This window comes from Podarcis gaigeae, assembly GCF_964106915.1.
Source record: "Podarcis gaigeae genome assembly, chromosome: 3".
NCBI classification, from domain to species: Eukaryota; Metazoa; Chordata; class Lepidosauria; order Squamata; family Lacertidae; genus Podarcis; species Podarcis gaigeae.
Window position 1 is genome coordinate 88,074,669 of NC_139680.1, and position 14,688 is coordinate 88,089,356.

At 41.5% G+C, this 14,688-nt stretch overlaps 1 protein-coding gene across 1 annotated transcript in view; it reads left to right on the plus strand.

Moving 5' to 3' along the window:
• BABAM2 (BRISC and BRCA1 A complex member 2) overlaps positions 1–13,510 on the plus strand; it is a 134,232-nt gene extending 120,722 nt beyond the window's left edge. Inside the window, exon 12 of the mRNA XM_083732824.1 lies at positions 10,385–13,510. Coding sequence (XP_083588950.1) covers positions 10,385–10,448 — 64 coding nt within the window. The 3' untranslated portion in view covers positions 10,449–13,510. The remainder of the gene's footprint in view (positions 1–10,384) is intronic.
• Positions 13,511–14,688: the final 1,178 nt, after the last annotated feature.

Below are 14,688 nucleotides of genomic sequence, written 5' to 3' on the forward strand. Positions count from 1 at the left end.
GATCAGGATCCCTCATGTGAGTATCTCTGGATGGTGGCCTTTACATGTGTGAGAGGATCTGTCTCAATGTGTTGCTTGCTTGTATGTGTGAATAAAAGAGGGTATTTCCATCTGTCAGTCCGTGTGTCCTCTGTGGGGTTGTGCAGAAGCCCGGCATAGACCTTGCACGTGAGCTTCAAAATAATCCATTTGAGCTGCAGCGCAGGCCAATAATTCCCTGATATATATTTTTTATTCAGAGAACAAAAATCATCCATCATATTTATCTTCTTAGTGCCATCTATGCCCCATGATATTTACATGACAGGTCACTACTTCAGTGGGCTTACGATATAAAATTGACACACGGAAACTGAGGAAAGGAGGAAATGGAGGCAGGGGTATGATACTGTTCCTGAGTGATCTGGAAACATACCATTTGAGGGGAGCACTTCATAGGCAGTTTTCTTTCCTGCCACACTGCAACAATCAGTTGATTAGGAAAGACGTTTGTCCTATCACTTTTTGAGTTAAGTGACTAGTGGCAAAAGATGCTGTGTTGTGTTTGTACTTCAGATAGGAAGATGCATGTGGTTTTTATTTTATACATCAATACTCTGCCATTCTTCCAAAGAGCCCATAGCTCCTTGTGTGTTATTCCAAAGCAGTCGCCAACGAGGCATTGCACCGAAACCACAAGGAGCCAAAAAGTTTTGCTGTGTTTTTCCATGGCATGAGATGCAGTGACTCTGTTTCACTTTCCACAAAAGCCATGCAGATGTCTGTCCACTACTATGGCTAAAATACCTCTTTGGGACCAGTTTCTACGCGTTCTTAAATTTCACCTTTTTGCCTTGATCACTTCAGTTATATAAGTAGTAATAAAACTAAATATCTTGAAATCACTTGTGTTTTTTATAACCATCCCCACCCCTAGTGCGTGTCTCTGGGTCAGTGCATTTGGAAAGGTAGTAACCCTGTCTCTCAGAGCATCCTATTATCTGTCTTTTGTGCTTTTAAAGGTTAATTACTGGGAGTTGCACAAAAAGAGCCAGCCAGACTATCTGTGGTCAGGGAAGGGTTGGCCCTCTCCTCGTCAAATGCCCAAGAACAGACTGCTGTGGGTGGCAAGCATTTTCAAAACAAGTTTTCTTTGTTTCAGGACAAGTTGCTGCAAGAACAGGGAACTATAAAGCCTTTAGAATTACCAGTCTGAGCTTCAAAAAGTGTATAGTCAGAGGGATTTACAAGAACTTGGATGCACTTTGTGGCCACACTGTTGACATCCTTTATGTAACATGACATTATTATGAATTGGCAACATCATAATTACAGTCTGAGATGAATAGGTCAAAGACACAAAGTCATATGATCTTTGCCCTGGTCTTTCTTGAGTTTAGCTCTAGCTTTCATCTCATCTATGGAAGAGAGTGGAACGCGCTCCAGATTTTCCCTGGTCTGAATTATTTTGATTAGAAGGGATTTGGTCTGGATTGCAAAGCCTTTGATACTGAAAGTCTACTCTTGGCCTGCTTGCATAAATCATGATGCTTGGGCACTGTTGAGATGGAGTGACTCCTAATAAGATAAACAGAAATGCTTGATAAAAGCCACATTACTATGGTGTTCTCATGTTAATTTTTCTGAAAGGCATTTTCTTCCACCTTTTTCCATTTATCACTTGGCCTCTGATTGCAGTGCCGAGACAAATGTAAGAAGAGAAGTTGTAATTAATATTATGATTCTTAGTTTGTCCTGTATAAGTTTAGTCTGGGCTACATGCAGATGAAGAGAAGAAACAGATCAATAGATACCTTAAAATGCACTTTGGAAACCAAGCCAATTCTCCTGAAACCTTTTTTTAAAAATGCAGAATTGCCCTTGAATTCATGGTTCTATTCAGACATGTGAATCTTCCAGCCTGATATGTTTCTGCAACCCTTTACCTATGCTTCCCATACATCCCAAATTTGTAATCCAGTGCCTCCTGCCTCTGGGCTCCCCATAACTGCCCTTTGGGCTCTTTCCAAATGCCTGTTTCTCTGCTTTTGTCCCTGCTTACTGGCCACTGTGAATAATCATCCTGTTCCTAATCTCCACCAGTCTTAGAAGCTGTGATAGAAAAGCTAAGAGCCAAATGGCTTATGGCAGACATGTCCAATTCCCAAGAGACTGCGATCTATTCCCAGTATAGAAAAACTGGCAGTGATCTATGCATTGTCATTTTAGGGAGGAGGAGTGTGCGTGGGGTGGGTGGATTGCCCAGAGTTGTTGAGCTTTTTGTGGGGAGGATTGCACAGAGTTTTTAAGCTTTTCCCTGTAACTTTTTGTATACAATAAGGATCCCGCAATCTACCAGGATCAGCCAGGGATCAACCGGTTGGACATCCCTGGCTTATGGGATCTGGGGTGTGGGCACCAAAACAGAATGTCTAGTTACCACTGGGGGTAGGGATCAGCAACACTTGTTTTTATTATTTTGATAAGCATGAATTAATACGCAATTCACATAAGGTAAAGGGACCCCTGACCATTAGGTCCAGTTGTGGCCAACTCTGGGGTTGCAGTGCTTATCTCACTTTATTGGCCGAGGGAGCCGGCGTACAGCTTCCGGGTCATGTGGCCAGCATGACTAAGCCACTTCTGGCAAACCAGAGTAGCGCACGGAAACACCATTTACCTTCCCACCGGAGTGGTACCTATTTATCTACTTGCACTTTGACGTGCTTTCGAACTGCTAGGTTGGCAGGAGCAGGGACCGAGCAACGGGAGCTCACCCTGCCACGGGGATTCGAACCTCCAACCTTCTGATCAGCAAATCCTAGGCTCTGTGGTTTAACCCACAGCGCCACCCGCATCCCAATTCACATAAGTAACATATTGTTAATATCACATTTTAGCAGAAATTGTTAATGTATGTTTAATTCGGTGTTGACAATAAAAATATTGGTACCATGCTTCAGTTTTCAAAGCACTCTACTTTTTATTGTTAAACTGCTTAATATATTGTCTATCCTTAACATATACTTTGAGGCTTCAAAGCCCATGCATTTCTGTAACCCTTGAGTGTCAGCCAGGTGCAAAAAAATGGCACCCAGACTTTGGGAGGTGCTCACAAATGGAGAATCTGGCGCCCTGCTAATTTTGAACCCTGATCTCCACATGAGTTTTTTCATAATCAAACTGTGATCATTCATTTTCATTGAGGTATATCCATATAGCTTACCATCCCCTTCCCAGCAGCTAAAATATTTGTGATTTTAGCTTTAGAGTGATTGATACTAAAACACTAATTAGCGGGGGTAAGCACACCAGAAATAACTGGCACATCTCTTGAAAGCCACCAATAAAGAGAAGCCCAAGTGAGATTAGTTGACACTGCCCCCGAGTAAGAATAACCGTAGAGCATTCAGTGGTCTTGTAGAAGGAAATGGCACATTACATAATGTTGATGACTACTCTGCAATTTATTTATTTTCTCTTAAAGGCCTGTCACTTGCTATTGAAAATTGGGGTTAAGTCAAACCATTCTGTACTGGCGATGAATTGTCTACTTTAGGTGCTGACTTTACACTTCATACTTTCAACCATCTTTGGACCATCAACTGATGTTTGCTTTTTCTTCTCGAAGACACTTCTTGACATTTAAGGCACTGGGGCAACTATAGCCAGAGTATTAACACATAGAAGTACGTCAACATGAATAGTTATATCATGGAAAGAAGGTTTGAGGCTCTCACTGTCAAATGGCATGGCATCAGTGTGCTTCTTAAGCAAGTGAAATGTGAAGTTTTCCTTGATAGCTTCTAGAGTATGGATGGTGAAAGAAACTAATGATTTGCCTTGTATTGATACGTCCTTATAGTGTATTTATTGAGCCTTTGAACCTCCAGCTTGCTGGATCAAAATCAGTCCTTCTTGGAACATTAGGAAGAGGAGATACCACAACTCTAGGGCCCTGACTCACAATTTGGCTAACCTAGTCAGTGTGTTCCTCCACACAGGGTCATTTAAAAAACAAGCCAATTCATATTCCTTCTTTCTTTTGTTTCCTCTTCCTTTGCAACAGATTTTGTTGAACACACAGGAGTATGACATACCTCATTTCTATCAATCCTCCCCCCACCTTTTCCTATCTGCAAATTCACAAAACTTTGCTGCATGGATTTAGACTGTGATGAGAATGAGGATTGAATATAAGCTAGGATAAACAGCAGCTGAAGCATGTGAGAAGGTTCCTAATGAATTGTTACACTAATAAAATGGTGACAACAATATTACAAGGTATCATTTTTCAGCTGTCTTGGGAGGATTCGAAATAAATATATTAAATACAGTGGTACCTTGGTTTGCATACGTTTTGGATTACAAACACGTCAAACCTGGAAGTGTGTGTCCCGGTTTGCAACCTTTTTTGGATTACAACCCTGTTTTGTTTTGTTTTATTACAATTTTTTTTTTGGAGGCCCCATTGGCAAAAGCGCGCCTTGGGTTACAACCTGTTTTGGTTTACAAACGGAGCTCTGGAACGGATTATGGTTGTAAACCAAGATACCAGTGTAACTGCATAGGTTGAAATGCAGTGCCTTTTTTTCCCTGCCTTGAGCTCCACTGCGGTTATGGTCCAGCATCCCCACAATGGGTTGTTTCATAGGGAGAGTTCCTTAAATCCCTCCCTCTAGCTATCCAAAGCAGTTGGTGCCTCTGGTGTGAAGGATGGGGATGTGAAACATACAATATTATACCCTCTGTTGGTAGGGGGAATGCAACGTTCAACTTTCTTTCACTCACCTCCTCTTTTCTCACTATCACCGATAGTGTCTAACTTAGGGCATGGGGGAAGGGACTCCCAAGCATAATTTTTGCACTAATTCAGCCTTTCTCAACCTGTGGGTCCCCAGATGTTGTTCAACTACAACTCCCATCACCCCTAGCTAGCAAGGCCAGAGTTCAGGTATGATGGGAGTTGTAGTCCAACTATATCTGGGGACCCACAGGTTGAGAACCGCTGCACTAGTTGATGCAAACTGAACAAATTCACATATCTTGTGTGGGTTCTGTGTACAACGACTGCACACTATCACCAATTTGAAGTGCAAAGACATTTTTTCTGCACTCTAGTACTGCCAAGCACAACAACAGAATATTAAATGCTAGGTAATCTACGGTCACCCACATGCTATGGTACCTGGGAAGACACATCACGTGACTTAAATCAACACCACATACAAGCCTAGCGAAACTACTGAAAACATGTAGGAGGAAATGTACCTTGACAAATTATTACAAAGTTCAGGAGGTGAGAGTGGAAGATCCAGCATGCCAGTGGCATATGATAGACATTAGGAGTGAATATAAGCAGCACGTGCACAGCTAATTTAATAATAGGGCAAGTGTAACATTTTCTTTTAAGTTTCATCACATCATTCTTTGTTGTTGTTGGCATCCATCTGTCTCGAGAGACAATGGAGTGCGCCTCCGGGGGTGAAGTGTTAGCAGCACCGAAATGACCTTCCTGGGGCACAAGCCTGGGCAGTGTGCATGCAGCTGCCCAGACGACAAGACCCACCCTGTTGTTGTTGTTCTTGCTGTTGTTGTTGTTTTATATTTATCTATACCCCGCCTTTTTCCCTGACAGGGACTCAAGGCAGCTTACAGATAAAACAAGAACAACTAAAAAGAGAGCTGTGTTTCACGTGAATAGAAATTGTTCTGTTCCGCGTTTCACATGTAGAGAAACGTTTTTTTGTTTTTGTTTTGATGCTTCTCAAGATTAACTTGGTTTTTTGTTTCTTTCACCGCAGTCTTTTGTAAATTATGGTGAAACTGTTTATCCATTTGAATGCTATTTCCATCTGTTGCAGGGCAATAGCTTTTTCAATCTATCTCTCTTTTGTAGTAGCAGTAAGACTCTGGTATCAGCTACCCACATTTCAGGCATGCCAGATGGTATGGAGGTGAACTGCCATCTCCTTCCCTTGCCCTCAAGTTGTTACAAATTAGTTTATAATTGTGCTTTCCCCCCACTCCTTTTCCACAAAGAAACTCTCAGCACAACTTGTAACTTCTCTTTACATTTATAACATTATGCAGTTAATCCTGTTTTTTCTTTTTTTTTAATGGTGATCTGTATGGCTGTATCTTGTTTGCTTATTCTGCAGCATGATTTTTAAAACTCTTATGAAATTGCACCCCAGTTGTAAGTTGACTAAATCTTTCACATACACATTTTGGCTTCTGGACTGGCATGTGTGCAATTAGCACTTACACTTTGCATGTTTCTTCCAGTTGCATGGTACCTAAACATTCGTGTGTGTGCGCGCACACACACACACAGAGAGAGAGAGAGAGAGAGAGAGAGAGAGAGAGAGAGAGAGAGAGAGAGAGAGTTTTCTTTCCTCCTGGCCCTACTTCCTACATACACCTTATTTCCTCTTTTATTTTTATTTGGCAAATATAACCAGAAGAAACATCCTCAGCTCACATTAGCACATCATTTTCTCTCTCTCTCTCTCTCTCTCTCTCTCTCTCTCTCACACACACACACACACACACACACAACAGACACACACAGAGTCCCAATGTCCAAATAAATATTCAAATGAGATTGACAATTAGAAGATATACATTCAAATGTGGAAAGGGCAGGAGGTCTTCAGACCACTAAACAGTGGGTGGTGAGTGTTTTATACTTCATGGCTGGAAGGATATTCTCTTTGCAACCATAAGGGTTTGTAGGATCACACCTTTTCTATTTTGGTTGATATCCAGCCTGTGGTAACTGCACTGACAGCAGTCAAGAGCTTTCAGCGCTTCTTGTGGAGGTCACTGCACACACAGAGGTGACTTTGTAGACCTTTAACCAATAAAGTGGTTTATGCCCCTTTCCACAGATATCCAGTTTGGTTTTTAAACTGTGATTTTTGTTTGTTTATTTATTTATTTTAAAAATCTTCAAACGATTTCCTTGAAAGCAAAAGCATCTTCTAACAATTCCATATAGCAAACAAATATAATGAGACATGGTAGGAAAGATACACAGTTTGTGTATCATTTTGACAGTTCCACTCTCCACTGTTGTCATTCTCTTAATCATTTCTTTTATTTCGTCTCAGGTACATTTAAGTGCAAATGTAGTGTCTCTGATAAAGCAGATCAGAGTATTCCTGTTTTAAGGCAACCATGACAAATCTGAGTCTATATTTTCGGCAATGGTGATGGAGGATATAACATGTGCATCACTCCCAAGTTTCTTATTGATATGCCTGTTGCATTTATTTTTTTATTCTGCAGTCTACCCTTTTGCTCCCAAGCAGTACCATCAGGTTCCAACAACCAGTCTGAGGCAGGGAACGGGGGGCTGCATGGATTTTTACTGTGTTCCATCCCTCAAGATGATAGTAGAGTGCAGTGTGGCGTATTTTGTATTACATACCAAGCCAATGTTGTGAGCAACTGCATAATTTGCCCAAGGCTTTGTCTCTGTTAATGGTTCCCACTGGTCCAAGAATGGGTGGGGGATACCCTGACTCTATAAAACACTGCCTCTTACAGAAAAATATAAACACAAGAAGTGGCCAATATTGTGCTGTTGCAAAAAAGGGGGGAGGATATATTGCATGCAAGATATTGTAAACAGAGGTATCATTTTATTCTGTTATGGTTAGGACCCCTGTAATAATAATAATAATAATAATAATAATAATAATAATAATAATACCCCGCCCATCTGGCTGAGTTTCCCCAGCCACTCTGGGCGGCTCCCAATCAAGTGTTAAAAACAGTACAGCGTTACATATTAAAAACTTCCCTGAGCAGGGCTGCCTTCAGATGTCTTCTGAATGTCAGGTAGTTGTTTATCTCTTTGACATCTGATGGGAGGGTGTTCCACAGGGCGGGCGCCACTACCGAGAAGGCCCTCTGTCTGGTTCCCTGTAACCTCACTTCTCGCAATGAGGGAACTGCCAAAAGGCCCTCAGCGCTGGATCTCAGTGTCCGGGCTGAACGATGGGGGTGGAGACGCTCCTTCAGGTATACAGGACCGAGGCCGTTTAGGGCTTTAAAGGTCAGCACCAACACTTTGAGTCGTGCTCGGAAACATATGTTTAGAAGATGGGTGAGCTAGTTTCTGCATGTCACAAAAATCAGAGCTTTGTGTAAACAAGGAAAGGAAGAAGAAACACATTGTGCTTAGCTCTGATGAAGCCTAGTTGCACAATGGTCGTTTAAGCATTGGGTTAATTTTGTCTCAAACAACACATGTGTGAATATTCAGGGAACCAGTGGCAAATTGTTTACACTGTTGGACAATGAAGAAATTTGCACAGCATCCTTCTGGATTCCCCTTCTACAGAATGTTCAAAAGGAGTTGGCTTGCTTGTACAGCTAGATCCCATTTGCATTTCTATGATACGGTCAGATGTCTTTGTGATAAAGTCAATAGCGTTTCTTGAGTCTGCATTAGGTCAAGGGAAGTTTTAAATTGCTGGGAAGTGGGCTACTTTGTTTTTGACGTATTCCAGTTTTGTTATTCTATGGTTTTCCAACCTCCACCATTCAGAGGAATAATTGGAGTTCAGAAGCTGCTAATGTCTCTATCCAGATTGTGACATTCAGAGCTATTCCCTCCCCCCCCCCCTTTACTTGCTTTAGGGATGCTTGGCATAGAATTTGTATTAAGAAATGCCTGGGATTTTGGCAACTTTGTTCATAATAATCATTGTAATAAAGCAAAGGATATAATTCACAACTACCTTCTCTCCAGAAATTTACCCAGAACAGCATGAGAGGAAAGAGAAATAATAATCTGTAGAATAACTCTTCTACAGAAAAAAGAAAGGGAGGCTGGTGTCTGCTCAAATTTAAATTTTAGCCTATCAAGTGAGCAGTAGTGGATTACATTTGCTCTTCTTATTCAATTACAAGATGCAGATTATCATGAAACTGTTTGGATTTATTCAACTGTGGGGTAAATGTGACATTCTCTGCCCATTATTGGAACAAGAGAGGATTCTGAACCTAAATCTTTTAAAAATGTTCAGTTAATGCACTCATCAGTTCCAGAACATACACAAAATATTCTGATTTTAAGTTACTTTAAAATACCATGTTTTTTCTCAAAAACCTGAATTAATTGATCCCCTTAAGATCAACTCTGACTGCCTCTGGCAGCCCTGCTCTGCTACTTACCTGAAAGCAGATTTTAGTTTATGACCCTCTGCAGTATTTATTATCTCCATTGCTTGCTCTACTAAATATCCATGCCCTATCACCATGGATCAATCCAATTAACCCAGAAACGTGATAATCAAAGATGTTAGAGGTGCTCTACCATTTTAAAAGGTAAAAGGTAAAGGTACCCCTGCCCGTACGGGCCAGTCTTGACAGACTCTGGGGTTGTGCGCCCATCTCACTTAAGAAGCCAGAGGCCAGCGCTGTCCGGAGACACTTCCGGGTCACGTGGCCAGCGTGACAAAGCTGCATCTGGCGAGCCAGAGCTGCACACGGAAACGCCGTTTACCTTCCCGCTGGTAAGCGGTCCCTATTTATCTACTTGCACCCGGAGGTGCTTTCGAACTGCTAGGTTGGCAGGCGCTGGGACCGAGCAGCGGGAGCGCACCCCGCCGCAGGGATTCGAACCGCCGACCTTTCAATCAGCAAGTCCTAGGCGCTGAGGCTTTAACCCACAGCGCCACCTGCGTCCCACGCTCTACCACCTTACACTGACGCAAATGGTATGACAGACAATGGCAGGCATGTCCATTTCTTGAAGTTCTATGGAAGGGAGTACATTTTTCATGCTGATTGCTGCAAAATACTGCTCTGCTTAGTTTAAAAGAATGAGAGTTATTATATCTGGGCAGAGGGAGACAGGAGAGAGAGCCATTGTTGATGATACTTAGCTGCCTACAAAATCTATTTCAGTGGGAATGATAACAGATTCCATGACAAAACACCAATAAAGAATCGCAGTAAAGAGTGGCTGGGGTATAAATAACAGGGAAACTCACTGAGAGTAAGATTGAAGTGTGCAAACTGGTCATGGTTCAAGACCTAAGAGACATATCTGTTGTTTGGTGTTTGTTTGTTTTTTAAATGAATATAGCCCTCTGACGTAGCAAGGATATCCCTTATACATTATTTGGGGCTGAGAGATCGTGCTGCTAGACTTGATCTGAGGCAGGCACAGGTGTTACACAAGGAGATTTTTAACTGAGAAAAGTTCTCAATCTGGCTTGAGGTTTGCACATTAGAAGATCTTGCCCTGTGCAGCATGTTCTCTGTTTTGTTCTGTGAACAGCCCTGAGACCTCCGGGTATAGGGCAGTATATAAATTCTAATAATAAGAATAATAGTAAATAATTTTGTTCTTTACTAACTTCAACCCTTTTCTTTCCTCCACTAGGGCTCATTTCAAAACATTTGTCCCTCAGTTCCAGGAGGCAGCATTTGCCAATGGAAAACTCTAAGGTCATAAAAGGGGGAAACAACCTCATCCTGCAAGGATGCTAACCAGAGTCTTATGTCATTGCCTGTCAACAAATTGCAAGATGGCTTCCCGCAAGTAGTTTGGACTTCAGTCTCTTGGTGTGTTTTGCCTCAGGGGTGCTGTTGTGATCACCACAAATTGAATTTATTCTTGTCTATATGAGGACCTTGGCTGACTAAACATTTTTTTGCTATATTTTGCTCATTTTTCCTACATGCAAACACATTTCTTATTTTATCTGTGTGATCAAAATTAAAAATAATTTGCATAGATGTGCCCCCCCATGATGCCTTATTTATGAATTCTTTTTCTATACCAGTGTTTCAGGCTTTCTTGTGAACTTTTCTGTGATGAATTTCAACTTTTTGACATATTAGAAGTAAACAGAAAATAGCTGAGCAATAAGTCTTGTTAGATGAAGTACTGCCGTATTATGCCTTTGTAATTATTTGTGTTCAAGATTTATCTCCAATTGAGTCTGAAAGAACAAAACCAGAGGAACATTTTAATTGCTACAGAAGGTAGTATGATGGCACATAACTCTTAGTGCTTCTAACTGGAAGTCCCCCATGTTGTAGAATTCTGCTTTGTACTCTTGTTATCAGTACCAAATCTGAGATGAGCTATCTTGTCACTATCCAGTATGTTACCAAGAAATGTCTACCATTTGAATACCAGTAGTGTCTAAAAATTAAATGTGTACGTTATGATGAATTCACATTTCACGGCACAGCTCTGATGAGAAACACAAATGCCACTATTGAACAGGCTTTTAACATCAACAGTGTCATTAGTACCTTTATTAATTTATAATGCATAGTCTTTCAACTTAAATGTATGGTTTAGTTCACATCTAGATGACTTTATGAGAAAGCATAATTGGATGCATCATTCTTTCTTATACAGGAATTGTACATTCAGCATCTGAGCCATTTGTTGCTCCTTTCCTGTGATACATTTCGGCAAGCCGCTTGTCTGACTAGCCGTGGACTAACTTCCCATATTTTGTAAATAGCTCAGGGTGCTTTCCAGCAGGGAATCAAACGTTCATAAATACCATGTGGAAAACATACTTTAGTTCCGTTGTGATTCACTGAATAATTTCTGCTGTTGTATCCAGAACACCTCTAGTTGCCTAATCTGACACTATACCTTGAAATGTAACTAACATTATAGGGTTGTATCTAAGTCATACTTTGAATGGCTGCTTAGTGGGATAGAACCCATAGAACATCATTCTTAGAATGTTAGTGGACAGTACTCTTTATTATTACTACCCAATTACTTCGTTCCAGGGATTGGATGCCCCTGGCAGCAGGCCTCTTTCTGCTGGCATTGTGTGCACAACGGAATCTTGCCACCTGATCCAGCAGGCTTTGTCTCTACTGCCCATTAGTAGAGATAGAGCCTGCTTCCCCTTGCCATTGCACTACCAGGATTTGTACTTTAAGGCTCCCAATTGTGCATTAGCGCTGTCTAACAGAAGATATTTTTAGCTGACGAAAACAAAAATATGCCATTTTCCCACCGTAAACCATGCCCAAAGCAGATTGCAATAAACAATTTTTTAAAATGCAGAACATTTTTTTAAAAAAAAAACATGTTTTTTAAAAAAGCACCAGCAAATTCAAACAAGACAACATCAACAATTCCAAAATCATAGGATAAATTATTACAATGAAGTAATCTAGACAATGTGGGATAAGTTCAGAACAAAATTAACAGACAGGTTAAATAAATGCTAACCCATGTAACTAGTTCCAGTCTTGGGAATTGTAGTCCCAAGTATCTGAAGGAATTCCATGGTCCAGAGCAGCCTTGTTTGAATACAGCTCAGAGGGCAGAGGTCTTCTCACCAGGCTAGGTGGCTTACAGGACCTTCTACCTCCACACCAGCATGTTGGGCTCAAATCTTTTGAGGCATGTGTACACAGGGCCATTTTTCCTACATCGTACATGAATCCTACATGTAGTCAACATTATATTGAAGTTGCTTCTAGGTAGGATTGGTCAGCGTTGGCCAATAATGGTCAATTACATGGTCAAATATTCAAATATATAGGAGTGGGGTTTTTTTAAAGTTAGAAAAAGACAATGCTGAATATAAAAAATTGTCATCTAGAACTAAAAAGTCCATTTCTTCCCAGAAGCTTTCCAGAGTACCATATAAGATCACATAGAGACCCTTGCTCCCCATAGCAAGTGCAGTGGACTAGTTCCATGTAGGAAATGTGTTTTGTGATTTGCTCCAGTGCAACTTTAGTCCCAGGTACATAGCATCGTGGCCTATGCTTAGAACTTACCAAAGTGAGCAAGGTTGCATCTCCCTTCTGGTTCAGTTCTATCAGTGATGGATCAGTGTCTAAAAACAAGTTGGCATTGTTGTTGTTTAGTCATGTCCGACTCTTCATGACCCCATGAACCAGAGCACGCCAGGCACTCCTGTCTTCCACTGCCTCCCGCAGCTTGGTCAAACTCATATTAGTAGCTTCGAGAACACTGTCCAACCATCTTGTCCTCTGTCGTCCCCTTCTCCTTGTGCCCTCAATCTTTCCCAACATCAGGGTCTTTTCCAGGGAGTTGTCATGGCCAAGCATTAATGAGCATTTAAGAAACCACAAATTGGCAGGTTCTCAGCTCCAAATACAATGCATGCATAGAATCGGATGAATAATAAGTGTGAGAAGCTAATTGCCTCCATCTGCTTCTTTGCAAAATAAACTGCAGGTACCCATAAGCATGCTTCTACATTTACTCTTTTCTCCTTTTAGATGACACCATTCAGCTACTCGTTTATTACTGCGAAGACAGACAACCTTCTCCCAAACTATTGCATCGTCACTTTTTTATAGCTGGTTTACGGTGGGTTTTTAAAAACCCTAAAATACTTCTATTCCAGATGCAGCTACTCACTTATTACCTTCACTTCTGTTTTCGGGTAAACCTGACAACAGTGTGGGTGAAAGGGAAATCTTGTCGGTTCACTTCTGCCATGTAATTTCTTTTTGTTAAATTAGTACTGTGGGCTCCACTATTGATGCACATGTCTTTACCTTTTTTTGACTAGGCTGCCCTCCTCTTTCCCAAAGCCTGGTGAGAGGGATGTTTTGGCTTATGGTTATAAAAACCAGAAGCCTATTGTTAGCATGTGGGAACTTGATCATACACAGCTGCTGCAGATCAAGGGTATCGCTAGTAATAGATCATGGGGGGGGGATGCTTTTATTGTTATTAACTGGAAGAGCTATAATATGCTTTGACATGTGTGCCAATATTCTCCTTATACTTTATATTTACATGGATGCATAAAAAAGAAAAAAATACTTGCATGAAAATGAATTGGACTGGTTTCAAATCACCCTTGAAGCCATGAAGCTATTAGGGTTCCCTTCAGAAGTTACTATCTCTAAGCCTAACCTCCTTCAAAGGCTTGTGAAACTAGAAATTGAGGTGACTCGGCTATTCTGAGCAATCAGAAGGAAGCAAATATAGGAGATACATATTTCTAAATGTCCATTATGAGCCCAGACAGATGTGATGTGGTGGTGGCAGAGCCCTGTACAGGATTGGATCTGCTGCTTTGCCAGTTTCCAGCTTTGCCAGTGAAAACAAACTGTGCACATTGTTTCATCTGTGAGTGGATAGTATGTGACGAGCACCTCCAAAGTTGGCACCCCAGGTGTTAACCTGGTTCATCTCCCCCTAAATCTAAGCCTGCCTAGCATGGAGCAGTTTATAAAATGGGCTGGTGGCAGCTGATCCCTCTGAGCTCGTCCATACTTCCAGTTGACCTGCGTCTAGAAAGCACGAGTCCAAGCAGTATTCTGCTTAATTCATGCTTTCTAGGCACAGGTCTGAGCAGTTTCACCCTTGCCCATCCTTTCCCAGAGAAAACCTGCTCTTCAGTGCTAAATCAGAGCAGACGTCTATCTAGAGAAAACTCGAATTGCTGTTTGCCCCTGGGGGAAACAGCGGGACAAGAGAAAGTGTGGATCAGCCCTTTCTTTGCTGTGCTCCTCATCCCTTCCCCCAACTACGCCCAAGTAATTCTTCTTACAGTAGAACGAGAAAAGCAGAAAAGTTTCAAGCAGTTGTTTTCTTGTGAAAAAAAGCAAAGGCTACTGGAGGATCAGTTCCTACTCCCTCCCAGTCTTGTGGCTCTTGCTCCCCATCCCTGTTCTACAGACAATCAACAGGATGCAGGTTGGCTGCTGCCGCCG